The following is a 26,680-nucleotide window of genomic DNA, read 5'->3' on the forward strand; positions in this document are numbered from 1 at the left end:
CCCTGCAAAGTTTCTGTGTTACTGGGGTCTGGGATGACATGGAAGGTTTGTAAGGGGGCCGGTAGGATAGCATGCATTATGGCAGGATGCTGAAGACAGACAAAATCAGCCTGGAAACAAAGGCTGATTTTATAACCAGGAGCCTAATTAGTGAGGGACACAATCTACCAATGTGTGCGGTAGATTCACCACCCCTGCCTTTTCTCAGCCAAGACGGGGTGCTTGTTTAAAAGAGTCGTGCTGGAAATGAAATGCAGGGAGAGCTCTAGTTTTGGATCCCAGCCTTTCCAGACAAAAGGACCCTTTCAGGACGCTGATTTGTTTTGCCTCCCCGCCTACATTTCCCCTCACTTCTCAAGGACTTGCTTAGGAAATCCCAAGGAACGATAGGAAGGCGTCACACTCGCTGTTATTGATGTTCTTGTTTGTACCAGATAATTATAAAATGAACCATTTGAAATGTGACTGTTGCCTTGACACATCTGTGCATGGTACGTAGAGCTGCATAAGCAAGCCCCTGTGAGTAAGGAATGTCAGTCCGGACTGACTTCCCTAGTGCTTTTTATGGAGCCTGTGTTAAGAGGCGGCAAATTTCTCAACTTGTGGGGACCTTCTGACTTGTGTAGGTGGAAATGTGTTGAGGGAAAGGTGGGGTTGGAGGAGGAAAATCACAGCCCTTTGTTGAACATCTAAGATGTCTCATGGAGGATGTCTGAGTGCTTGTGTGTGAGTTGGAAGGAGGTCTCTGGTGTAGAAATGGCCAGACTGGGTCAAAACAACCCCCCCTCCAATTCAGAATCCATCTCCGAGCTGAGCAAATGCCACAAGGTTTAAGAAGCTGAAGAAGCAAGTGGGGATCAACCCTACTCCCATTGCAATTACTTCCTGACCATTAGTGGTTTCGTAACACCCCGAATCATGAGGTTTAATATCCCTCCCACAACCGTTTGTTTGTTTGAGTGATATTCCTCATAGTTTGGAAATGTCCATTCCCTCTTTTAATTTTAATCCAGGTTTCAGCCTGGAAACCATCCTGCGGCGATGAGTTCCTACTTCCTGAATGTGTGACTATGTCTTTGGTTCATATTTGAATGAAATGTCATGGGCTTTCTCTTTGTTGCTAGGCCAGGAGACAGGGGGACAGAATCCCTCAAGCTCTTTTCTCTGTCCCATTTTCATTGCATCATGGTCCCGCTTGCACTTTATACACCACTCAGCTCTCTATCCTCTCTGCACAGGAGACTTTTCTGGAGTCCAACATGTTCCCGAGCCCCTGCTGAGGCCACATTTCCCATGAGGCGTTGTGGAGGGGCAGGGCTGCAGGCAGGGCCCAGATGCAGATAAAGGGCTGTGAGCGTGTTTCCAAACTGGTACCAAGTCCCCTCTTCTCAGGCTCTTCAATGAACTGAGCAAACCAAGCCCCTCTGGTCTCTCAGGTAGGTTTTTCAGACGTCCTGCATCCCTGCTGTCACAGCCGCTGTGTCTAGCTGCCGTTTCTAGCCACTGGCTCGGGTCAGACCATTCTCTGCTGGACCCAAGAGCCGCTGTGCAATTTTTTTCCCCATGTTGGTATCTCTAGCCTGGGATCAAGTTGCCCTTTCACCTTCTCTTTGTTCCACTAACTAGCTTGAGCGCCTGGCATGTCTCACAATCAAACAGGTTTTCTGATCCTTCAGGCATTTCTGGGGCTCTGGTGTGAACTCTCTCCACTTGACCAAGCCTTCCCACCCCCTTCATGCCCGTTCCATTGATTCCCAAGTGGATGGTTATTTCAGCACCTTCCATCTCACTTTGGACTTCATCTGTGACTTTTTCATCCCTATATGGGCCCTGCTGAGAACAGGATTACCTGCATTTCCTTAGGTGCGCCTGTCACATTTGGAGCAGCTCGATAGTACAACAGTAACTAGAAATCAGTGTCATGCTTTAGGGATTTACTTGGATGCCCCTTTGGCAAATTGGAGGCTCAGTCTGAATTCAACGAGGCAGAACTGAAAAAAAGACAAGGTTGAAATACTTCACTTAGAATCATAGAATCATTGAACACTAGGACTGGACCGGACCTCGAGAGGGTCATCCAGTCCAGTCCCTGCACCCATGGCAGGGCCAGATACTCTCTTGACCATCCCGGATAGACATTTATCTAACCTACTCTTAAATATCTCCAGGGATGGGGATTCCGCAGCCTCCCTGGGCAATTTATTTCTGACAGTTAGGAACTTTTTCCTAATGTCCAGCCTGAACCTCCCTTACTGCAGTTTAAGCCCATTGCTTCTCGTTCCATCCTCAGAGGCCAAGATGAACAAGTTTTCTCCCTCCTTCTTATGACACCCTTTTAGATCCCTGAAAAAGTCCTTAGGGAGGGAAAGTTCAGGACATAGCTGCAAACTGGGGACTAACTGGGCAGGGAACAGCACAGTTGACAGGCTTCTGAGGGTGACAGCTCAGAGTGACTGTGAGTGAAGCAGCTCTGACAATACTGTGCTCACAGGCTGGGGTGGGAACAGGAGCGTCGTGGGTCTGATATGGAAGGGGAGGGTCCCGCTCTGCTTGGCGCTGGTGAGCTCTCACGTGGACCAGTGGGTCCAGACAAGCTGTGGGCAAATGGGAGAGAGTCTGGGGAGAACGGACAAAGGGGAAAAGTTTAGAAATCCTGCTCCAGCAGGTTAGAAAAATGGGGCAGGATTGTCCTAGACAAAAGAAGACCTGATGATTGGCCTCTCGCACTCAAAAGGCTGCTGGCTGGCCAGAGCTAGGGTGTCAGTCTGGCAGGCAGAGGAATACCGAATCCAGAGTCTATGAGTCCCAGCGACCCACTTTCAGACCAGAGAGTCGCTGCACGTTGACACAGCGACGGTCCGTGCCCATGAGCAGAAAGGAGCCAGGGTTGAATGGGTGTCTCCATTGTGGGACAGTTTAAATCGAGATCAAGCTGTTAAACCGTTCCCCAAAGACGACCGAACAGGACTTGGCTCCCAACAAGCAACAGGCGGAATGTGTCAGCGCGTCACATGACTGTCAACTCCCTTCTCTGCCCCGCTCAGGTGCTGCCTCGGCCCCCACCATGGATGAGGGCAACTGGACGTCCGTCTCCGAGTTTGTGCTCCTGGGACTCTCCGTAGAGCAGGACCTGCTGATCATCGTGGTGCTCCTGGTCACCTATTTGGTGAACCTGGCCAGCAACTCCCTGCTGCTGGGGCTGGTGTTGACTGACCCCCAGCTCTGCAGCCCCATGTATTTTCTCCTCAGCCATCTGGCTGTGGTGGACATGAGCTTCGCTTCCATCTCCCTGCCCCAGGCCGTGGTGCACGCCCTGACCCAGCACCGGGCCATCTCCTTCACCAGCTGCATGGCCCAGCTCTTCATGTTCTTCGCTGTGGGCAACATGGAGAACTACCTGCTGGCTGCCATGGCCTACGACCGCTACGTGGCCGTCTGCGACCCGCTGCGCTACGCCGCCGTGGTGACGCGGTCCTTGTGCCTCAAGATGGTGGCTGCTTCATGGGCCGTGGTGATTGCACACGCCCTGCTGCACACTCTCAGGGCTGCCACGTTGAGCTACTGCGGCAACCGCCTGCAGCATTTCTTCTGTGACATGCAGCCGCTCCTGCTCCTCTCCTGCACCCGGCCCCTCACCATTGAGCTGGTGACCACCACTGAGGCTGTCTTGGTGTGGCTGAGCCCTTTCGCCTTCATCCTGGCCTCCTATGTCCGCATTGGGGTTGCTGTGGTCCGCCTGCGCTCTGCCCAAGGCCTGCGCAAGGCCCTCTCCACCTGCAGCTCCCACCTGACCATGGTGTTGCTCAAATTCACCATCGTGATGTGGCTCTATTTCCGACGAGACTCTAGCAACACCCACGGTTATGACCAGAAAGTGACCTTCTTGGACAAAGCATTGGTGCCCACCCTAAACCCCTTCATCTACAGTCTGAGAAACAAGGATGTGGCCGTGGCCCTGAGGAGGGCAGGGAGGAAAGTTCTGACTTGGGGCATGTGAGTCCAGCCACGGCTCCATCGCTTCTCTGGGCATGGACTTTCTACCCAAGATGTGTCTGTTGCCTTAGATTCTCCCGGACACTTGGATTCTTTTCCCATCGGACGTGAGGCTCACGATGCTAACACATAGGTAGGGTCATGCCCACCTACACACACACACAAGTACACTCAGCCCAAATCTTTCCATGGCATAGGGATAAATTAAGGCATATTCTCAAGGGCATGGCCATGCAGGATCAGCCCCAAGGCCTATTGTATAAATGTTCTTAATACCCATCGGCCCAAACACTCAATGATCTGAACATAAGAGCGTTTAGACTGCCTCAGTCCAATGGTCCATCCCTCCCAGGATCCTGTCCTCTGTAGGTGCCCAATACCAGGTGCCCCAGAGGGAATGAACAGAACAGAACAGGGAATCATCAAGGGATCCATCCTCTATTGCCTGTTCCCAGTTTCTGCCAAACAGGGGCTAGTGACACCATCCCTGCCCATCCTGGCTAAGGACCATTGATGGACCTGTCCTCCATGAACATATCTAGTGTGTTTTTGAACCCTGTAATGGTCTTCACCTTCAGAACGTCCTCTAACAAGGCGTTTCACAGGCTGACCCTGCGCTGGGTGGAGAAACACTACCTTCGGGTTCTTTTAAATGGGCTGCCTACTACTTTTGTAAGGTCACTCTTAGTTCTTGTGTTATGAGAAGGTCGATCTGGCATTTCCTCATTTACTTTCTCTGCAACAGTCATGATTTTAGAGACCTCTATCATACCCCCCCGAGTCGTTGATTTCCAAGCTGAAAAGTCTCAGTCTTATAAATCTGTCCTTTTCTTGGGTCACTCTTAGTTCTTGTGTTATGAGACGGTGGAACCGGCATTTCCTTATTTACTTTCTCTTCAGCAGTCATGCTTTCTGCTTGGAAAGCAACATCCCCTCCCTCCGAGTTGTTGCTTTCCAAGTAGAAAAGTCCCAGTCTTATAAATCTGTCCTCATAGAGAAGTTTATTCATGCCCCTAATCTAATTGTTTTTCATTTCTCTTCAGCTTTTCAAATTCTAAAATGTCTGTTTCGAGGTGGGGTGAGCACGTCTGCACGCACTAGTCAAGGTGTGGTCATGCCGTGGATTCATACACAGGTCATGGGGTATTATCAGTCTCTTTCCTAATGACTCCCACCACTGAGGTGGCTTTGAGGGCTGCTGCTACACATGGAGGGGAGATGGGTTTATCTCACAGATCTGTGCTAGCAATTTTTGGGGGGCTGCGGTCAGGGCAGATGCTCCCAATAGCCTGAGAATGTATGAAAAAGCCATGGCCCCAGGAGGGAATTGTAACTAGGACCTTGCGTTATCTCTGCAGGGTTTGGTACAACCTCATCTAACCCTGTTGGATTCTAAGCCACTTGGCAGGAAGCTTTGAGGGACGCCAGTTTTTTAAGGGTCCCCAATTGTTTGCAGCTGAGTCCTGACAAATTAATTCCAGCAAATATCCATTTTATGGGATTTTTAGCCATGAAGAAGAACTTGGGAGGGATCTGTTGGAAGCCTGTGACTGTTAATCGGGCCGTCTGGTTTGTGCTGGATGAATCAAGTATTTCTATTAAAAGACTGTGTCATAGTTTTGGTTGGCGTGACAATGCCACACTGGGGTACCATGTGCTTGTGATGGCTTATTCCAGCAGAAGGGAGTAGTTACCCTCCGCCTGGTTTTCCGGAGACATAAAACAATTCTCAGTCTTGCCAGATCCCTAACGTAGCACAAGTGCAGCAACTTCGGCTGTGCCAGCCTTCTGGAGGGTGTAAATCACGGTTTCATGAGTCTAGATCAGACGTGATCACGTACTGGGGGAAGGTTCAGTGAGGCAAGGCAAAGCCTGCCAGAAACCCCTTGGAGAGCAATCCCACCACTCTGCCACCACACTGCTAGGTATCCTCTGTAAGCAATGGGCAGTGTGTAGTAGCATTTTGTCGCATTTACTAATTTTGTGACCATGCTGTGGATTTTCTAAGTTTATATGGGGGAAAGCCGATCAATGCAGAGGAGTACATGGATCGGACAGAGATGTCTCTTAGAGTAGAGTCTATTGACAGAGATTCTCTAGACTCATAGACTCATAGACTCATAGACTTTAAGGTCAGAAGGGACCATTATGATCATCTAGTCTGACCCCCTGCACAGTGCAGGCCACAGAATCTCGCCCACCCCTCTTAGAATAATCCTCTCACCTATGTCTCAGATATTGAAGCCTTCCAATACTTTGAAGGCCCCAACATGCAGAGAGTCCTTCAGCTGTGATCTGTGCCCAATGCTACAGAGGAAGGCGAAAAACCTCCAGGGCCTCTGCCAATCTACCCTGGAGGAAAATTCCTTCCTGACCCCAAATATGGCGATCAGCTAAACCCTGAGCATGTGGGCAAGACTCACCAGCCAGACACCCAGAAAGTTCCCTATAGCAACTCCTATCATCCCTCCATTGACCTATTTCCAACTGGAAATGAATGGTCAATTAGTTACCAAGATCATGTTATTTCATCCAACCATCCCCTTATCATAGAATCAGAACTGGAAGAGACCTCAGAAGGTCGTCAAGTCCAGCCCTCCGCTCTAGGCAGGACCAATCCCATCTAAATCAACCCGGCCAGGGCTTTGTCAAGCCGAGACTTAAACACCTCTAGGGATGGAGACTCCACTACTTCCCTAGGTAACCCATTCCAATGCTTCACTACCCTCCTAGTAAAATAGTTTTTCCTAATATCCAATCTGGACCTCTCCCACCACAACTTGAGACCATTGCTCCTTGTTCTGCCATCTGTCACTACTGAGAACAGCCTCTCTCCATCCTCTTTGGAACCTCCCTTCAGGAAGTTGAAGGCTGCTATCAAGTCCCCCCTCACTCTTCGCTTCTGCAGACTAAACAGACCCAAGTCCCTCAGCCTCTCCTCGTAGGTCATATGCTCCAGACCCCTAATCATTTTGGTTGCCCTCCGCTGGACCCTCTCCAATGCGTCCGCATCCTTTTTGTAGTGGGGGGCCCAGAACTGGACACAGTACTCCAGATGTGGCCTCACCAAAGCCGAATAAAGGGGAATAATGACATCTCTGGATCTGCTGGCAATGCTCCTCTTAATGCATCCTAATATGCCATTAGCTTTCTTGGCTACAAGGGCACACTGTTGACTCATATCTAGCTTCTCATCCACTGTAACCCCCAGGTCCTTTTCTGCAGAACTACTACTTAACTGGTTGGTCCCCAGCCTGTAACTATGCTTGGGATTCTTCCGTCCCAAGTGCAGGACTCTACACTTGTCTTTGTTGAATCTCATGAGATTTCTAGTGGCCCAATCCTCCAATTTGTCCAAGTCACTCTGGACCCTATCTCTGCCCTTAAGCGTATCTACCTCTCCCCCTAGCTTAGTGTCATAGGTTTGAGTCTCTAGGTTTGAGTCAGGAGGAGAGGATGGAAGAGGATAAGGTATGGGCCAGATGAGATGAAAAACAGTCACATAAAAAAGGGCAGAGAAACAAACAGTGTCAAAATTTTAAAGTGCTTGTGCACAAATGCTAGAAGTCTAAATAATAAGATGGGTGAACTAGAGTGCCACGTGTTAAAAGAGGATACTGATATAATAGGCATCACAGATACCTGGTGGAGTGAGGACAATTAATGTGACACAATCATTCCGGGGTACAAAATCTATCCCAAGGACAGAAGAGGTCATGTGGGTGGGAGAGTGGCACTATATGTGAAAGAAAAGTTAGAGACAAATGAAGTAAAAAACTTAAATGAATCAACATGTTCAATAGAATCTCTATGGATAGCAATTCCGTGCTCTAATAAGAATGTAACAGTAGGGATCTATTATCGACCACCTGACCGGGACAACGATAATGACTATCAAAAGATAAGGGAGATTAGAGTGGCTATAAAAATAAAGAACTCAATAATAGTGGGGATTACAATTATCCCTTATTTACTGGGTACATGTCACCTCAGGACGAACTGCAGAGACATCATTTGTTGATACCTTAAACAATGCTCCTTGGAGCAGCTGATACAGGAACCCAAAAGGGGAGAAGTAATTCTGTTTACTCTTGAGTAAAGCACAGGTTCTGGTCCAAGAGGTAACTATAACAGGACCACTTGGAAATAGTGACCATAATAAAATAACATTTAACTTTCCTGTGGTGGGAAGAACACCTCAGCAGCCCAACACTGTGGCATTTAATTTCAGAAAGGGGAACTAAACAAAAATGAGGAGGTTAGTTAAACAGAAATTAAAAGGTAGAATGACTAAAGTAAAATCCCTACAAGCTGCATGGAAACTTGTCAAAGACATCATAACAGAGGCCCGACTTAAATGTCTACCCAAATTAAAAAACACAGTAGAAGAACGAAAAAAGAGCAACTGTGGTTTAACAACCACGTAAAAGAAGGAGTGAGAGATAAAAAGGCATCTTTTGAAAAGTGGAAGTGAAATCCTAGTGAGGTAAATAGAAAGGAGCATAAACATTGTCAAATGAAGTGTAAAAATACAATAAGAAAAGCCTAAAAGGAGTTTGAAGAACTGCAGGCCAAAAACTCAAAAGGTATTAACAAAATGTTTTTTAAGTATGTCAGAAGCAGTTCTTTGTAGGTGACAAATCTGAGGACTTGTCACAGATTGAAGTGTCAATAGAGGAGGTTTTGGAAGTAATTGAGAAACTTCACAGTAACGAGTCACCAGGACAGCATGGCATTCACCCAAGAATTTTGAAAGAACTCAATTGTGAAATTTCAGATCCATTAACACTGGTTTATAATCTATCCTTTAAATCGGCTTCTGTACCCAATGACTGGAAGATAGCTAATGTAACGGCAATATTTAAAAAGAGCTGTAAAGGTGACCCCAGCAATAACAGACTGGTAAGTCTAACGTCAGTACTGGGCAAATTAGTTGAAACAATAGTAAAGAATAAAATTGTCAGACACAAAGAAGTACGTAATTTGTTGGGCTAAAGTCAACATGGTTTCCGTAAAGTGAAATCATGTCTCACTAATCTATTAGAGTTCTTTGAAGGGGTCAACAAAGATGTGGACAAGAGGGATCCAGTAGGTACACTCTACTTAGATCTCCAGAAAGCCTTTGACAAGGTCCCTCATCAAAGCCTCTTAAGCAAAGTAAGTTATCGTGAGATAAGAGGGAAGGTCCTTTTCTGGACTAATAACTCATTTTGGGTATATCTACACTACAAAGTTAGTTCGAACTAACATCCGTTAGTTCGAACTAACTTTCATAGGCGCTACACTAGCGCTCCGTTAGTTCGAACTTAATTCGAACTAACGGAGCGCTTAGTTCGAACTAGGTAAACCTCATTTTATGAGGATTAAGCCTAGTTCGAACTAGCTAATTCGAATTAAGGGCTGTGTAGACCCTTAATTCGAACTAGTGGGAGGCTAGCCCTTCCCAGCTTGCCCTGGTGGCCACTCTGGCCAACACCAGGCAAACTCTATTGCCCCCATCCCCGCCCCGGAGCCCTTAAAGGGCCACGGGCTGGCTACACAGTTTGTGCCAGTTGCAAGGCTGCCAGCACCCAGCCAGCAGACCCTACACCTGCCACACGATGAGCCAGCCACCCGAGGACACCCAGCCCTCCACTGCTCCCCAGGACCAGCCTGGTGGCTCCCAGGAGCCTGCCCGGGGACGCAAGAGGTGGGCGCCCGCCTGGTCAAGTGCGGAGATCGTGGACCTCATCGAGGTTTGGGGGGAAGCCTCCAATGTCCACGATCTCCGCACTAGCCACAGGAACGCGGAGGAGGAGGAGGAGGGCTCCGAGAGCCAGGAGCCTGCCGGCAGCCTGCCCAGGACCTGGGACCCCCAAGGCACCCCACAGAGCCGCTCGCCTGTGTCGTCCGAGGCCGGGGAGGCGTCCACCTGTGAGAGGGAGCCCCAGGACCGTGCGCCTGGGCCTTGCCCACCACAGAGCAGCAGCTGGGGATCCTGCAGGGGCCCTGGCCTTGCAGAGGGGAGCTGGGTTTCACACACCTGGGCCCCTGGGGTAATTGACCGCTGGTCTTGTTGCACCACAGCCGCAGCACCTGGGCCTGCAGGGCGCACCACACTGCCTGCAGCAGCCGCCCGCGCCCGGGCCAGCAGGAGAGCCAGCAACCAGGAGGACTACCAGAGGCGGCACCTCCGGTTCCTGGAGCAACAGCTCCGTCTCCAGGACCACTGGGTCCAGGAGGACCTGAGGCTGCGCCAGAGGAGTTTGGAGGCCCTGGAGGAGCAGGGCCGTGCCCTGCGAGGCCACCTCCAGAGCCTGCTCGACCGCTTCCCAATTCCTCCTGCTCCTGCTCCTGCTCCCCCTGCTCCCCCTGCTGCTCCCCCTGCTCCCCCAGCTCCCCCTCCTGCTCCCGCTCCTGCTTCCTCCACACCCCCCATCCCTCCTGCCCCACCCTCCACAACCATTTCCCACCGACGCCCCCGGACCCGCAGTGTGGCGAGACGGGAGAGGCAGCCGGACTCCCACCCCTGAGCTTTCCTTTCCCTTCCTCCCTTCCCTCCCCTCCCCTTCCAGCTCCCTCGTCCCAGGTTTCCCCCTCCCTTCTCCCACCCTCCTTGCTCCCTCCCTCCACCCCAGTTATGTGAAATAAACAGACGTTTTTGTTTGAAAAACAGGTGTCTTTATTTTACAGTAGGTAGGGAGGGGAAAGGGGAAGGGGGGTAGGGTGGAAGAAGGCCCCAGTGGGGCATGCAGGGAGAGGTCAGTCCTCCTCCTCCACCTAGAAGCTCTCCCGCAGGGCTTCCCGGATCCGGACGGCCCCCCGCTGGGCTTCCCGGACGGCGGTGGTGCGGGGCTGACTGTAGTGTCCAGCCATGCGGTCAGCCTCAGCCATCCAGGCTGGCAGGAAAGCCTCCCCCTTTCGCTCACACAAATTGTGGAGCACACAACATGCTGCCACCACGGGAGGGATGTTGTGCTCGGCCAGGTCCAGACGGGTGAGGAGGCATCGAAAGCGGGCTTTCAGTCGCCCGAAGGCCCCCTCCACCACGATGCGGGCCCTGGTCAGCCTGGCATTGAAGGCCTGGCGGGAGGGATTGAGGTGCCCCGTGTAGGGCTTCATCAGCCACGGCTGCAGTGGGTAGGCGGCATCCCCCACCAGGCACACGGGCATGTCCACGTCCCCGACCCTGATGTGGCGGTCGGGGAAGAAGGTCCCGGCCTGCAGCCGCTGGCACACGGAGGAGTTGCGGTACACCCGGGCGTCGTGTGCTTTGCCAGACCAGCCCACATTAATGTCCGTGAACTGCCCCCGGTGGTCACACACGGCCTGCAGGATCACGGAGAAGTACCCCTTGTGGTTGACGTAACGGGACGCCTGATGTTCCGGGGCACGGATGGGGATGTGCGTCCCGTCGATGGCCCCCCCGCAGTTGGGGAAGCTCAGGGTGCCAAATCTCCAGATGACGGCGTACGGGTTGGTGAAGCGGACCACCCTGCGGAGCAGCACCCGGTTGATGGCCTTGACCACCTGCGGAGAGAGACACAGCAAAGCACCAATCAGTGGAGCGCCCGGATGGCTGGGAGCGTTCGTACCCTGGCAGTGCCCCGCGCCCCACTCCCGGAAGCAACCCCCCCTGGCGGCGTGTAGTACGGCCGGGACAGACCGACCCCTCCGGTGCGGGGCGCGTTTGCCTCCTCCCGCCCCCCCCTTTGTCCCTGGGGCGGCCCATCCCCTCCTTGCAGCCCCCCTCCCCTCTGGCGCAGTGGCCGGCGAGTGCCGTACCTGCATGAGCACCGCTCCGACGGTGGATCTCCCCACGCCGAACTGGTTCCCGACGGATCGGTAGCTGTCCGGCGTGGAGAGCTTCCAGAGGGCGATGGCCACCCGCTTCTGGAGGGGGATGGCGGGCCTCATGCATGTGTCCCTTCTGCGCAGGGCAGGGGCGAGCCACTCGCAGAGCTCCAGGAAAGTGTCCCTCCTTATCCTGAAGTTCTGGGTCCACTGTCGGTCTTCCCAGCGCTCCAGGACGATGCGGTCCCACCATTCGCTGCTGGTGTCCAGACGCCAGATGTGGCGGGGTACGCCGGTGCCGGGGCGCCGCCGCGGCTCCTCCACGGCCCCCAGGGCGGCCAGGCGGAGAGGCAGGGGGCTGACGTTCCCCAGGTGGTGCCAGGCAGCCTCGAGCCATTGCTGGCAGGCTTGCAGCAGCAAGTCCAGAAAGTGCACCAGAAGGTGCAGGGCGAGCTCTGGATCCATGTTACCACCTGCGGCAGCCCCCCACCGAAGAGAAGCACCAACACAGACGGGCACAGAGACCAACGCTTTGCTGTCCCTCGGCGAGGTTGGCAAGGAAGCAGGAAAAGCTGAGAACCGGCTGTCCGGGGGGGTCCCTTTAAGCACGAGCCTCAGATAGCCTCAGACAGCAGCTACACAAAGCAACTACTGACCTGATGCCCTGCCAGAACCGGTTTCAGCCGCCCTTAAATGCCCCCCTGCGTCCAATCAGTGTGGACGCGCTAGTTCGAATTAGCAAAACGCTAATTCGAACTAGTTTTTAGTTCTAGACGCGTTAGTTCGAATTAGCTTAGTTCGAATTAACTAATTCGAACTAAGTTAGTTCGAATTAGCGCTGTAGTGTAGACATACCCTTAAAGACAGGAAAGAAAGGATAGAAATAAATGGTAAGTTTTCCTGAGTGGAGAGAGGTAACTAGTGGGGTTTTCCCAAGGGTTAGTCCTAGGACCAGTCCTATTCAACTTATTCATAAATGATCTGGAGAGAGGGGTAAACAATGAGGTGGCAAACTTTGGAGATGATACTAAACTGCTCATGTTAGTTAAGATCAAAGCAGACTGTGAAGAACTTCAGAAAGACCTCACCAAACTAAGTGATTGGGCAACAAAATGGCAAATGAAATTGAATGTTGACAAATGCAAAGTAATGCACATTGAAAAAAATAATCCCCACTGTACATACAATAGGATGGGGACTAATTTGGCTACAACTACTCAAGAGAGAGAGATCTTGGAGTCATTGTGGCTAGTTCTGTGAAAACATCCACTCCGAGTGCAGCGGCAGTCAGAAAAGCAAATACGTTGTTAGGAATCCTTAAAAAAGGGATAGAAATTAAGACTGAAAATATCTTATTGCAACTATATAAAACCATGGTACGCCCACATCTTGAATACTTTGTAGAGATGAGGTTGCCTCATCTTAAAAATATAAGATGTTTTTACGGGCATTGGAAAAGGTTCAAAAAAGGGCAACAAAAATGATCAGGGGTTTGGAATGGGTCCCATATAAAAAAGATTAAAAAGACTTGGACTATTTAGCTTAGAAGGGGGATATGACTGAGGTCTATAAAATCATGACTGGTGTGGGAAAAGTGAATAAGGAAAGGTTATTTACTTCTTCACACAATATAAGAACTAGGGGTAAACAAATGAAATGAATAGGCAGCAGGTTAAAAACAAACAGACGGAAGTTGGAAGCTGGTGAAGTGCTGAAATGGGTTCCCTAGGGAGGTGGTGGAATCTCCGTCCCTAGAGGTTTTTAAGTCTCGGCTTGACAAAGTTCTGACTGGGTTACTTTAGTTGGGATTGGTCCTCCTTGGGCAGGGGGCTGGACTTGAGGAACTCCTGAGGTCTCTTCCACCTCTATGATTCTGTGATTCTAAGTTTTTCTTCATTCAGCGCACAGTGAACCTGTGGAACTCCTTGCCAGAGGATGTGGTGAAAGCTAGGACTTCAAAAAAAAGCTAGGGTTCAAAAAAGAGCTAGATAGATTCATGGAGGTTAGTTCCGTCAATGGCTATTAGTCAAGATAGGTAGGAACGGTGTCCCTAGCCTGTTTCTGTGGAGGTGGGTGACAGGGGAGGAATCACGTGAGGATTACCTCTTGCGCCCCCTCTCTCTGGAGCATCTGGTACTGGTCACTGTCAGCAGACAGGATCCTGGGCTGGAAGAACCATTGGTCTGGCTGTTCTTATGTCCTTATGTTTTTATGAATCGATTATTCGCTTTTACTTGCAAGTAAAAATCAATTACTTGAAATGTAACATCCGTAGTCTGTGCTGACATAATGATCTATAAGCTTCAGAGGGTGGGTGAGTTGGTCTGTACAGAATAAACTTAAAGATCTACAATCAGTCTGGTAGCACTTTAAAGACTAACAAAACACGTAGATGCTTTCATGGGCACAGCCCCCTCGTGCAGTTGACAAGATTGTTGGATGTCTGGGCCTAAAACAAATAGGGGAGAAGGGAGTGGGGAGCGGGAGGTGGGGGTAGGGCTGACCCGAGACATTTTGGTGGCCGTTCCGGGGTGCACGGTGCATGCACTGCCCAGTCCAGCCCGGCCACTGCCGCTGGCATGCGTGTTAGGCCATGCAGGGCCCCGCGGCCATTGGGGTAAGGGCGCTGCTGGCCGGCGCCATGGGGCCAGCGCTGCTGGAGCTGGGCGCATGGCACCTGATGGAGACTATAAGGGACATTGCGTGCCCCTTATTGCTGCCATCAGGTGCCTCCCATCGGTTGGCACCCTGGGCAGCTGCTCGGCTCACCCACCCCTCAGTCCGGCCCTGGGGAGGAGGAAGGGGGGGAAAGGGCAAAGGGGAGAAGTAAAAAATGGGAGGGGGTGGGGAAACAAGATGAGGCAGTGGAAAATTTCAAAGGGATAGTCAAGCTGCAATGTAATAGGAAAAACAAATAGTCATACACATCTAAAGACTGGATAGTCAAAAGAGGCAGATAAGACCCATGAGTAGGCAACAGAGAAGAAGAGAACTAACAGCAGATACTATACAGACAAAGAGTCATTGGCACCTTCATTGTTTGGTAGGCTGATAATGTCCCAGCCATCCAGTATCTTTATTTAATCCATTAGCATGAGCATTATCTACTGGTTGGTGACCACTGATCTATGAGACCTTACTTTCTCTTGGGGAAGCTGAGGGCTTCTTGTGCTAGGTTCCAGGTGATGACTAAACGCGCCTGAGTTGTGTCCGTGTCTCATTCTGTCCTGCTTGGACATGCTGGACAGAGCCCATAGCAGGAAGCGAGAGGGCTGGAGACCAGAGGTTCACTCTCAAGAGGTGGAGAGGCTCTGGGGCCTGCCCTGAAGGACGACTGAGTCCTGCTCCTGGTGGGAAGCTCACACCTTCTGGAGACACATGAGCTTTGTGAGCCAGCCAGGCAGGTTATACTAGGGCAGGTATAAAGGGATAATTGGATTTCGAGGTCTGGAGGAGAAATGAGTCGCTGTGGCATTGCACCGTGCAGATTCCTTCACGTTGGCCAATGGAAAATCATTGCAGGGCAGTGACTGTCTGTGCTGGCCGGGCCCAGAAGAACCCGGATCCGGGTGTTTGACCTTCATGGGAAGAGGCAATGTGGCTTTCTTAGTTAGGGCAATAACTATTGCAGAGGCCGGCCTGGCGAGCCAGGATCCTCCTGTTTTGCAGCTGTTCTTTTCTGGGACTTGTGAAACCCTCAGTTCTTCCTTACAGGAGCCACCAGTTCCCTTGTTAGGAGGGCTCACAGATGGGGTTCAAGAATGTGTGGAGGGGGACTTAAGGGAAACTGGTAAACTGAGGCACTCTGCCTCTTTTCAGGGGGAGGACGTGGAATGCCTGTGAGTTGCCACGTATGGGGATTGGACAGCACAGAGGAGAGATTGAGGGGACGTGGTGAGTGGCTTATTATGAAGCTCCATGAGGAGACATGATGACAGCAATCTACGGATCTCAGAGATCCCCTGCGCCCAGAGCCATGGGACGGCTCAGTTGAGCGCTAATGAATGTTTTCTTTGTCAAAGTCCCCCAGGGGCTAATTAAGGCCGGCTCTGCTGCCCCTGGGGACTGGTTTCTGGGGTTCATCTTCACACAGGAGCGGCTGATCCTCTGCAGATGCTGAGGGCAGGCAGGTGCCAAGCGTCCTTGTCCGAGGTGAGGCTGGGTTTCAGGGTGTGTGTTGGGGGCACCGCAGGGGAGAGGCTGGGATGGCAAAGCCGTCTGAATGGGGGCATGTAGGGGTAGAGCCCAGCACAGCTTGGGAAGAAGGACAGCAGGGAAAACCCCCCACATCTCCTGTGTTCCACTGTCCCTCTGGCACAGAGATGTTCCCCTCCCACAATCGCCTTGGACAGTCCTCACCCTGCCCGTCCCCTCTGTGTGCAGCCTCACCTGTCTCCCTGTGTAGGTGCTTTGACGGAGAGAAGGGACCTAGGTACCGGTGGGTTCCCACTCAGACTATATTCTGTCTCCATTCTGCATCCTTCCCTCACATGAGGGAGGGGGGATCTCCAGACAACCAGCATCTGTCTCCCTTGTGACCTTCCACAGGTGTATCGATTTCCAGAGGAGACCAGTTCTCCACAGTGTCAGGGGCTCTAACCGAGAGCTCACAGTGTGGACGTGTGTTGTGCTCAGCCCCCTGAAAAAGACCCTGCAAAATGAGTATTTTTCTCCAACATTTCCCAGGCTTGTCATGGAGAGAAGGAGCCATTTCCCGCTATATTCTTTGGCAACTGTATTGAATTCTGGTGAATTCTCTTTGGGGTCCTTCCTATTCCCTGCAAAGGTTCCGTGTTACTGGGGTCTGGGATGACATGGACGGCTTCTAAGGGGGCCAGTGGGCTGGGATGCGTTATGGCCGGATATTGGAGCCAGCAAACCTCGGGTCAAACCATTCTCTGCTATAGCCAAGCACCGCTGTACAGCTTTGTTTCCCGCGTTGGTACTACAACTGACCCCACCCTGGGAGAAGTTGCAGGGAGTTTGGAGGACAGGATGTAAGTGCAGGATGGAAATTGGATGCCTTTTTGGCAAATTGGAGGCTCAGTCTGAATTCAACAAGGCAGAGCTCAAAAAAAGACAAGGTTGAAATACTTCACATAGGGAGGGAAAGTCCAAGACATAGCTGCAAACTGGGGACTAACTGGGGTTGACGGCTCAGGTTGACTGTGCGTGAAGCAGCTCTGACAATACTGTGCTCAGAGGCTGGCGTGAGAACAGGAGCGACGTGAGTCTGTTATGGCATGGGAGTGTCCTGCTCTTTTTGGCGCTGGTGAGCTCTAACGTGGACCAGTGCATCCAGACAAGCTGTGGGCAAATGGGAGAGAGTCTGGGGAGAACAGACAAAGGGGAAAAGTTTAGAAATCCTGCTGTGGCAGGTTAGAAAAATGGGGCATGTTTGGCCTAGACAAAAGAAGACAGAGGGGAAGCTGATAACTGGCCTCTTGCACTCAAAAGGCTGCTGGCTGGCCAGAGCTAGAGTGTCAGTCTGGCATGAAGAGGAACACCAAATTCAGAGTCTGTGAGTCCCAGCGACCCACGGTCAGACCACAGGGACGCTGCACGTTGACACAGCGACGGTCTGTGCCCATGAGCAGAACGGAGCCAGGGTTGAATGGATGTCTCCATTGTGGGACAGTTTAAATCGAGATCGAGCTGTTAAACCGTTCCCCAAAGACGACCGAACAGGACTTGGCTCCCAACAAGCGACAGGCGGAATGTGTCAGCGCGTCACCTCACTGTCAACTCCCTTCTCTTCCCCATCAGGTGCAGCCTCGGCCCCCAGCATGGACGAGGGCAACTGGACGTCCGTCTCTCAGTTTGTGCTCCTGGGTCTCTCCAAAGAGCAGGACCTGCTGATCGTCGTGGTGCTCCTGGTCACCTATTTGGTGAACCTGGCAGGCAACTCCCTGCTGCTGGGGCTAGTGGTGACTGACCCCCAGCTCTGCAGCCCCATGTATTTTCTCCTCAGCCACCTGGCTGTGGTGGACATGAGCTTCGCTTCCATCTCCCTGCCCCAGGCCCTGGTGCACGCCCTGACCCAGCACCGGGCCGTCTCCTTCACCAGCTGCATGGCCCAGCTCTTCATGTTCTTCGCTGTGGGCAACATGGAGAACTACCTGCTGGCTGCCATGGCCTACGACCGCTACGTGGCCGTCTGTGACCCGCTGCGCTACGCCGCCGTGGTGACACGGTCCCTGTGCCTCAAGATGGTGGCTGCTTCATGGGCCGTGGTGATTGCACACGCCCTGCTGCACACTGTCATGGCCGCCAATCTGCGCTACTGCGGCAATCGCCTTCAGTATTTCTTCTGTGACCTGCCGCCCCTCCTGCTCCTCTCCTGCACCCGGCCGCTCACCATTAAACTGATGACCTCCCCTGTGGGTTTCTTGGTGTGGCTGAGCCCTTTCGCCTTCATCCTGGCCTCCTATGTCCGCATTGGGGTTGCTGTTGCCCGCCTGCGCTCTGCCCAAGGCCTACGCAAGGCCCTCTCCACGTGCAGCTCCCACCTGACCGTGGTGTTGCTCAAATTCAGCATCGTGATGTGTCTCTATTTCCGCCGAGACTCTAGCGACACCCACGGTTATGACCAGAAAGTGACCTTCTTGGACAAAGTATTGTCGCCCACGCTAAACCCCATCATCTACAGTCTGAGGAACAGGGACGTGGTCGCGGCCCTGAGAAGGGCAGGGAGGAAAGTTCTGACTTGGGGCATGTGAATCCAGCCCACGACTCCATCGCTTCTCTGGGCATGGACTTTATACCCAAGATGTGTCTGTTGCCTTAGATTCTCCCGGACACCTGGGTTCTTTTCCCCTCAGACGTGAGGCTCATGAAGCTAATACATTGGAAGGGTCATGCCCACCTACACACACACACATATATACACAGCCCAAATCTTTCCATGGAAAAGGGGTAAATTAAGGCATGTTCCCAAGGGCATGGCCATGCAAGATCGGCCCCAAGGCCTCTTGTACAAATGTTCTTAGTACCGATCGGCCTGAACACTCAGCCTTCTGAACATAAGAGCGTTACGACTGCGTCAGTCCAATGGTCCATCCCTCCCAGGATCCTGTCCGCTGTAGGTGCCCAATACCAGGTGCCCCAGAGGGAATGAACAGAACAGAACAGAACAGGGAATCATCAAGTGATCCATCCTCTATTGCCTGTCTCCAGCTTCTGCCAAACAGGGGCTAGTGAGGCCATCTCTGCCCATCCTGGCTAAGGACCATTGATGGACCTGTCCTCCATGAACATATCTAGTTTGTTTTTGAACCCTGTAATGGTCTTCACCTTCAGAACGTCCTCTAACAAGGCCTTTCACAGGCTGACCCTGCGCTGGGTGGAGAAACACTGCCTTCGGGTCCTTTTAAATGGGCTGCCTACTACTTTTGTAAGGTCACTCTTAATTCTTGTGTTATGAGACGGTGGAACTGGCATTTCCTTATTTACTTTCTCTGCAGCAGTCATGCTTTCTGCTTGGAAAGCAACACCCCCCCCCCCCTCCGAGTTGTTGCTTTCCAAGTAGAAAAGTCCCGGTCTTATAAATCTGTCCTCATAGAGAAGTTTATTCATGCCCCTAATCTAATTCTTTTTCATTTCTCTGCAGCTTTTCCAATTCTAAAATGTCTGTTTCGAGGTGGGGTGAGCACGTCTGCACGCACTAGTCAAGGTGTGGTCATGCCGTGGATTCACACAGAGGTCATGGGGTATTATCAGTCTCTTTCCTAATGACTCCCACCACTGTGGTGGCTTTGGGGGCTGCTGCTACACGTGGAGGGGAGATGGGTTTATCTCACAGATCTGTGCTAGCAATTTTTGGGGGGCTGCGGTCAGGGCAGATGCTCCCAATAGCCTGAGAATGTATGAAAAAGCCATGGCCCCAGGAGGGAAATGGAACTAGGACCTTGCGTTATCTCTGCAGGGTTTGGTACAACCTCATCTAACCCTGTTGGATTCTAAGCCACTGGGCAGGAAGCTTTGAGGGACGCCAGTTTTTTAAGGGTCCCCAATTGTTTGCAGCTGAATCCTGACAAATTAATTCCAGCAAATATCCATTTTATGGGATTTTTAGCCATGAAGAAGAACCTGGGAGGGATCTGTTGGAAGCCTGTGACTGTTAATCGGGCCGTCTGGTTCGTGCTGGAGGAATAAAGTTTTTCTATTAAAAGTCTGCGTTATAGTTTTGGTTGGCGTGACAATGCCACACTGGGGTACCATGTGCTTGTGATGGCTTATTCCAGCAGAAGGGAGTAGTTACCCTCTGCCTGGTTGGTCAGGGACATAACACGGTTCTCAGCCTTGCCAGATCCCTAACGTAGCACAAGTGCCACAACTGGTAGCACTTTAAAGACTAACAAAACATGGAGATGCTATCCTGACCTTTCATGGGCACAGCCCGCTTGTGCAGATGCCCAGATTGTTGGATGTCCGGGACTAAAACAAATAGGGGAGAAGGGAGTGGGGAGTGGGAAGTGGGGGTACGGCTGGCCCGAGCCATTTTGGCGGCCTGCTCCCGGGGCGCACGGTGCACGCGCTGCCCAGTGCAGCCTGGTCACTGCTGCTGGTGTGCGCACTGGGCCATGCAGTGCCCCGCGGCCGTGGGGGGAAGGGCATGGCTGGCTGGTGCAGTGGGGCTGGCGCTGCTGGAGCAGAGCACATGGCGCCTGGTGGAAGCTATAAGGGACACCGCATGCCCCTTACTGCTGCCATCAGGTGCCCCCCATCGGTTGGCACCCCGGGCAGCTGCTAGGCTTGCCCACCCCTCAGTCCGGCCCTGGGGAGGGGGAAGGAGGGGAAAGGGCAAAGGGGAGAAGTAAAAAATAGGAGGGGGGAGGGGAAACAAGAAGAGGCAGTGGAAAATTTCAAAGGGATAGTCAAGCTGCAATGTAATAGGAAAAACAAATAGTCATACGCATCTAAAGACTGGATAGTCAAAAGAGGCAGATAAGACCCATGAGTAGGCCACAGAGAAGAAGAGAACGAACAGCAGATACTGTACAGACAAAGAGTCATTGGCACCTTCATTGTTTGGTAGGCTGATAATGTCCCAGCCATCCAGTATCTTTATTTAATCCATTAGCATGAGCATTATCTACTGGTTGGTGACCACTGATCTATGGGACCTTCCTTTCTCTTGGGAAGCTGAGGGCTTCTTGTGCTAGGCTCCAGGTGACGACTAAACGCGCCTGAGTTGTGTCCGTGTCTCATTCTGTCCCACTTGGACATGCTGGGCAGAGCCCATGGCAGGAAGCAAGAGGGCTGGAGACCAGAGATTCACTCCCGACAGGTGGAGAGGCTCTGGGGCCTGCCCTGAAGGACGACTGAGTCCCGCTCCTGGTGGGAAGCTCACACCTTCTGGAGACACGCGAGCTTTGTGAGCCAGCCAGCCAGGTTATACTGGGACAGGTATAATGGGGTAACAGGGACACTTGGATTTCCAGGTTTGGAGGAGAAATGAGTCGCTGGGGCATTGCACCGTGCAGATTCCTTCAGATCGGCTAATGGAAAATCATCGCAGGCCAGTGACTGTATGTGCTGGCCGGGCCCAGAAGAACCCGGATGCAGGTGTTTGACCTTCAGGGGAAGAGGCAACCTAGCTTTCTTAGTTAGGGCAATAACTATTGCAGAGGCTGGCCTGGCGAGCCAGGATCCTCCTGTTTTGCAGCTGTTCTTTTTTGGGACTTGTGAAACCCTGACTTCTTCCTTACAGGAACCATCAGTGCTCTTGTTAGGAGTGCTCACGGGTGGGGTCCAAGAGTGTGTGGAGGGGGACTTAAGGGAAACGGGTAAACTGAGGCACTCTGCCTCTTTTCAGGGGGAGGAAGTGGAATGCCTGTGCGTTGCTACGTATGGGGATTGGACAGCACAGAGGAGAGATTTAGGGGACGTGGTGTCTGGCTGCTTATGATGGTCCATGAGGAGACATGATGACAGCAATCCATGGATCTCAGAGATCGCCTGTGCCCAGAGCCATGGGACGGCTCAGTTGAGCGCTAATGAATGTTTTCTTAGTCAAAGTCCAGCAGGGGCTAATTAAGGCCGGCTCTTCTGCCCCTGGGGACTGGTTTCTGGGGTTCATCTTCACTCAGGAGTGGCTGTTCATCTGCAGATGCAGGTGCCAAGCGTCCTTGTCCGAGGTGAGGCTGGGTTTCAGGGTGTGTGTCGGGGGCACTGCAGGGGAGAGGCTGGGATGGCAATGTCGGATGGATGGGGGCATGTAGGGGTAGAGCCCAGCACAGCTTGGGAAGAAGGACAGCAGGGAAAACCCCCCACATCTCCTGTGTTCCTCTGTCCCTCTGGTAGAGAGGTGTTCCCCACCCACTATTGCTTTGGACAGTCCTCACCCAGCCCGTCCCCTCTCTGTGCAGCCTCACCTGTCTCCCTGTGTAGGTGCTTTGATGGTGCCTGGAGAAGGGACCTAGGTACTGGTGGGTCCCCACTCAGACTAAATTCTGTCTCCATTCTGCATCCTTCCCTCACATGTAGGAGGGGAGATCTCCAGGCAACCAGCATCTGTCTCCCTTGTGACCTTCCACAGGTGTATCGATTTCCAGAGGAGACCAGTTCTCCACAGTGTCAGGGGCTCTAACCGAGAGCTCACAGTGTGGACGTGTGTTGTGCTCAGCCCCCTGAAAAAGACCCTGCAAAATGAGTATTTTTCTCCAACATTTCCCAGGCTTCTCATGGAGAGAAGGAGCCATTTCCCGCTATATTCTTTGGCAACTGTATTGAATTCTGGTAAATTCTCATTGGGGTCCTTCCTAGTCCCTGTAAATGTTCCGTGTTATTGGGGTCAGGGATGACATGGACGGCTTCTAAGGGGGCCAGTGGGCTGGGATGCGTTATGGCCGGATATTGAAGCCAGACAAAATCACTCTGGAAACCAGGGCATACATTTATAACTGGGAGCCTAATTAGTGACGGGCAAAATGTGCCAGTGGCTGCAGTGGATTCACCACCCAGCCAAGACGGGGTGCTTGTTTAAAAGAGTCGTGCTGGAAATGAAATGCAGGGAGAGCTCTAGTTTTGGCTCCCAGCCTTTCCAGACAAAAGGACCCTTTCAGGACGCTGATTTGTTTTGCCTCCCCGCCTACATTTCCCCTCACTTCTCAAGGACTTGCTTAGGAAATCCCAAGGAACGATAGGAAGACGTCATAACGCGCTGTTATTGACGTTCTCCTTTCTACCAGATAGTTATAAAAGGAACCATTTGAAATGTGACTGTCACACTGACAGTGCCCGGTACGCAGAGCAGCATAAACAAGCCCGTCAGTAAGAAATATCAGTCCGGACTGACTTCCCTAGTGCTTTTTATGGAGCCTGTGCTAAGAGGCATCAAATATCTCACCTGGTGGGAAACTTCTGCATTTTGTAGGTGGAAAGTTGTTGAGGGAAAGATGGGGTTGGAGGAGGAGAATCACAGCCCTTTGCTGGACATGAAAGATGTCTCATGAAGGATGTGTGAGTGTTTGTGTGTGAGTTGGAAGGAAGGTCTCTGGAGTAGAAATGGCCAGACTGGGTCAAAACATCTCTCAGCTCAGCTGAGCAAATGCCACAAGGTTTAAGAACCTGCAGAAGCAGGTGGGGATCTGCACTCCCCTCATGGCAATTTCTTCCTGACCATTAATGGTTTCATAACACCCCGTATCATGAGGTTTAATATCCCTCCCACAACCGTTTGTTTGTTTGAGATATTCCCTCATAGCTTTGGAAATGTCCATTCCCTCTTTTAATTTTGATACGTTTCTGCCTGGACACCATCCTGGGGCGATGAGTTCCCTAGTTCCTGAATGTGTGACTATGTCTTTAGTCCATTTTTGAATGTAATATCATGGGATGTCTCCTTGTTGCTATGCCAGGAGACAGGGAGACAGAATCCCCCAAGCTCTTTCCTCTGTCCCGTTTTCATTGCATCATGGTCCCGCTTGCACTTTATACACCACTCAGCTCTCTATCCTCTCTGCACAGGAGACTTTTCTGCAGCCCGACATGTTCCCGAGCCTCTGCGCAGGCCACATTTCCCATGAGGCATTGTGGAGGGGCAGGGCTGCAGGCAGGGCCCAGATGCAGATGAAGAGCTGTGAGCATGTTTCCAAACTGGTACCAAGTCCCCTCTTCTCCGGCTCTTCAATGAACTGAGCAAACCAAGCCCCTCTGGTCTCTCAGGTAGGTTTTTCAGACGTCCTGCATCCCTGCTGTCACAGCCGCTGTGTCTAGCTGCTGTTTCCAGCCACTGGCTCGGGTCAGACCATTCTCTGCTGGACCCAAGAGCCGCTGTGCAATTTTTTCCCCATGTTGGTACCTCTAGCCTGGGATCGAGTTGCCCTTTCACCTTCTCTTTGTTCCACTAACTAGCTTGAGCGCCTGGCATGTCTCACAATCAAACAGGTTTTCTGATCCTTCAGGCATTTCTGGGGCTCTGGTAAGAACTCTCTCCACTTGTCCAAGCTCCCCCGCCCCCTTCATGCCAGTTTCATTGTTTCCCAAGTGGATGGTTATTTCAGCACCTTCCATCTCACTTTGGACTTCATCTGTGATTTTTTCATCCCTACATGGGCCCTGCTGAGAACACGATTACCTGCATTTCCTTTGGTGCGCCTGTCACATTTGGAGCTGCTCGATAGTACAAAAGTGACTAGAAATCAGTGTCATGCTTCAGGGATTTACTTGGTCATCTGCAGTGGTCAGGAAGGCTGAGATGAAATTATCAGGTGGGTGTACATGTAATCAAAAGACTACCCTCAAAGAGGAGTTATCATGAACCAAGTGGGAAAGTGTATCTACCAGGGGACTGCAGGATCAGTCCTGAGTCCTTGGCTCATCAATATTTTCATTGATAATTTGGGTAATGGAGTGGAGGATGCGCTTTGGACATGCACAGCTGACCCCGTCCTGGAAGGAGTTGCAAGGAGTTTGGAGGACAGGATGTAAGCACAGGATGCAGATTGGATGCCCCTTTGGCAAATTGGAGGCTCAGTCTGAATTAAATGAGGCAGAACGGAAAAAAAGACAATGTTGAAATACTTCACTTAGGGAGGGAAAGTTCAGGACATAGCTGCAAACTGGGGACTAACTGGACAGAGGACAGCACAGTTGACAGGGTTCTGGGGGTGATGGCTCATGTTGACTGTGAGTGAAGCAGCTCTGACAATACTGTGCTCACAGGCTGGGGTGGGAACAGGAGCGTCGTGGATCTGATATGGAAGGGTAGTGTCCCTCTCTGCTTGGCGCTGGTGAGCTCTCACATGGACCAGTGTGTCCAGACAAGCTGTGGGCAAATGGGAGAGAGTCTGGGGAGAACGGACAAAGGGGAATAGTTTAGAAATCCTGTTCTGGCAGGTTAGAAAAATGGGGCGGGATTGGCCTAGACAAAAGAAGACAGAGGGGAACCTGATAACTGGCCTCTCTCACTGAAAATGATGCTGGCTGGCCAGAGCTAGGGTGTCAGTTTGGCAGGAAGATAAGCACCAAATTCAGAGTCTGTGAGTCCCAGCGACCCACGGTCAGACCACAGGGACGCTGCACGTTTACACAGCAATGGTCTGTGCTCATGAGCAGAACGGAGCCAGGGTTGAATGGGTGTCTCCATTGTGGGACAGTTTAAATCGAAATCGAGCTGTTAAAACGTTCCCCAAAGACAACTGAACAGGACTTGGCTCCCAACAAGCGACAGGCGGAATGTATCAGCGCGTCACCTCACTGTCAACTCCCTTCTCTTCCCCACTCAGGTGCTGCCTCGGCCCCCACCATGGATGCAGGAAACTGGACGTCCATCTCTGAGTTTGTGCTCCTGGGCCTGTCCGAACAGCAGGACCTGCTGACCATCGCGGTGCTCCTGGTCATCTATCTGGTGAACCTGGCTGGCAACTCGCTGCTGCTGGGGCTGGTGGTGACTGACCCCCAGCTCTGCAGCCCCATGTATTATCTCCTCAGCCACCTGGCAGTGGTGGACATGAGCTTCGCTTCCATCTCCCTGCCCCAGGCCCTGATTCACGCCCTGACCCAGCACCGGGCCGTCTCCTTCACCAGCTGCATGGCCCAGCTCTTCATGTTCTTCTCTGTGGGCAACATGGAGAACTACCTGCTGGCTGCCATGGCCTACGACCGCTACGTGGCCGTCTGCGACCCGCTGCGCTACGCCGCCGTGGTGACACGGTCCCTGTGCCTCAAGATGGTGGCTGCTTCATGGGCCGTGGTGATTCCACACGCCCTGCTGTACACTGTCATGGCCGCCAAGCTGAGCTACTGCGGCAACCGCCTGCAGCATTTCTTCTGTGACCTGCCGCCCCTCCTGCTCCTCTCCTGCACCCGGCCCCTCACCATTGAACTGGTGCTCTCCACTGAGGGTGTCTTGGTGGCACTAGGCCCTTTTGCCTTCATCCTGGCCTCCTATGTCCGCATTGGGGTTGCTGTGGCCCGCCTGCGCTCTGCCCAAGGCCTGCGCAAGGCCCTCTCCACCTGTGGCTCCCACCTGATCATGGTGTTGCTCACGTTCAGCATCATGATCTGGCTCTATTTCCACCCAGACTCCAGCGACACCCAGGGCCACAACCAGCAAGTGACCTTCTTGGACAGTGTGGTGGTGCCCACCCTGAACCCCATCGTCTACAGTCTGAGGAACAAGGACGTGGCCGCAGCCCTGAGGAGGGCAGGGAGGAAGGTTCTGGCTTGGGGCATGTGAGTCCTGCCTAGGGTTCCAGCACTTCACTGGGCATGGACGTTCCACCCAAGATGTGTGTGTCCCCTCAGCTTCTCCTGGACACCTGGGTTCTCTTCCCCTCAGACATGAGGCTCATGAAACTAACACATAGGAAGGGTAATGCCCACCTACACACACACACAAGTACACACACACACACACACGTGCGCGTACACGCAGCCCAAGTCTTTCCATGGAAAAGAACCTAAGAAC

At 52.1% G+C, this 26,680-nt stretch overlaps 3 protein-coding genes across 3 annotated transcripts; all 3 read left to right on the forward strand.

Annotated features, from left to right (window-relative positions):
• Positions 1–3,064: 3,064 nt before the first annotated feature.
• Positions 3,065–3,997, forward strand: LOC142823747 (olfactory receptor 1f45-like). The gene is made up of 2 exons (XM_075915069.1): positions 3,065–3,202; positions 3,299–3,997. Exons 1-2 carry the CDS (start codon positions 3,065–3,067, stop codon positions 3,995–3,997), a joined length of 837 nt encoding a protein of 278 aa, XP_075771184.1.
• A 13,486-nt stretch (positions 3,998–17,483) lies between these two features.
• LOC142823748 (olfactory receptor 1f45-like) lies at positions 17,484–18,485 on the forward strand. The gene has a single exon (XM_075915070.1). It carries the CDS (start codon positions 17,484–17,486, stop codon positions 18,483–18,485), a length of 1,002 nt encoding a protein of 333 aa, XP_075771185.1.
• A 7,031-nt stretch (positions 18,486–25,516) lies between these two features.
• LOC142823749 (olfactory receptor 1f45-like) lies at positions 25,517–26,449 on the forward strand. Its single transcript, XM_075915071.1, has one exon. The coding sequence runs from the start codon at positions 25,517–25,519 to the stop codon at positions 26,447–26,449; it is 933 nt and encodes a 310-aa protein (XP_075771186.1).
• The last annotated feature ends 231 nt before the right edge of the window (positions 26,450–26,680 follow it).

The sequence above is a fragment of the Pelodiscus sinensis genome, unplaced genomic scaffold, assembly GCF_049634645.1.
Source record: "Pelodiscus sinensis isolate JC-2024 unplaced genomic scaffold, ASM4963464v1 ctg34, whole genome shotgun sequence".
Taxonomy (NCBI): Eukaryota; Metazoa; Chordata; order Testudines; family Trionychidae; genus Pelodiscus; species Pelodiscus sinensis.

Excerpts from the sequence above, each read along its gene's own strand:
- LOC142823747 (XM_075915069.1), top strand. The coding sequence starts at position 3,065 with ATGGATGAGGGCAACTGGACGTCCGTCTCCGAGTTTGTGCTCCTGGGA. Across the intron at positions 3,203-3,298 it reads ACTCCCTGCTGCTGGGGCTG|GCCGTGGTGCACGCCCTGAC; the intron begins GTGTTGACTGAC and ends TCCCTGCCCCAG.
- LOC142823748 (XM_075915070.1), top strand. The coding sequence starts at position 17,484 with ATGTGTCAGCGCGTCACCTCACTGTCAACTCCCTTCTCTTCCCCATCA.
- LOC142823749 (XM_075915071.1), top strand. The coding sequence starts at position 25,517 with ATGGATGCAGGAAACTGGACGTCCATCTCTGAGTTTGTGCTCCTGGGC.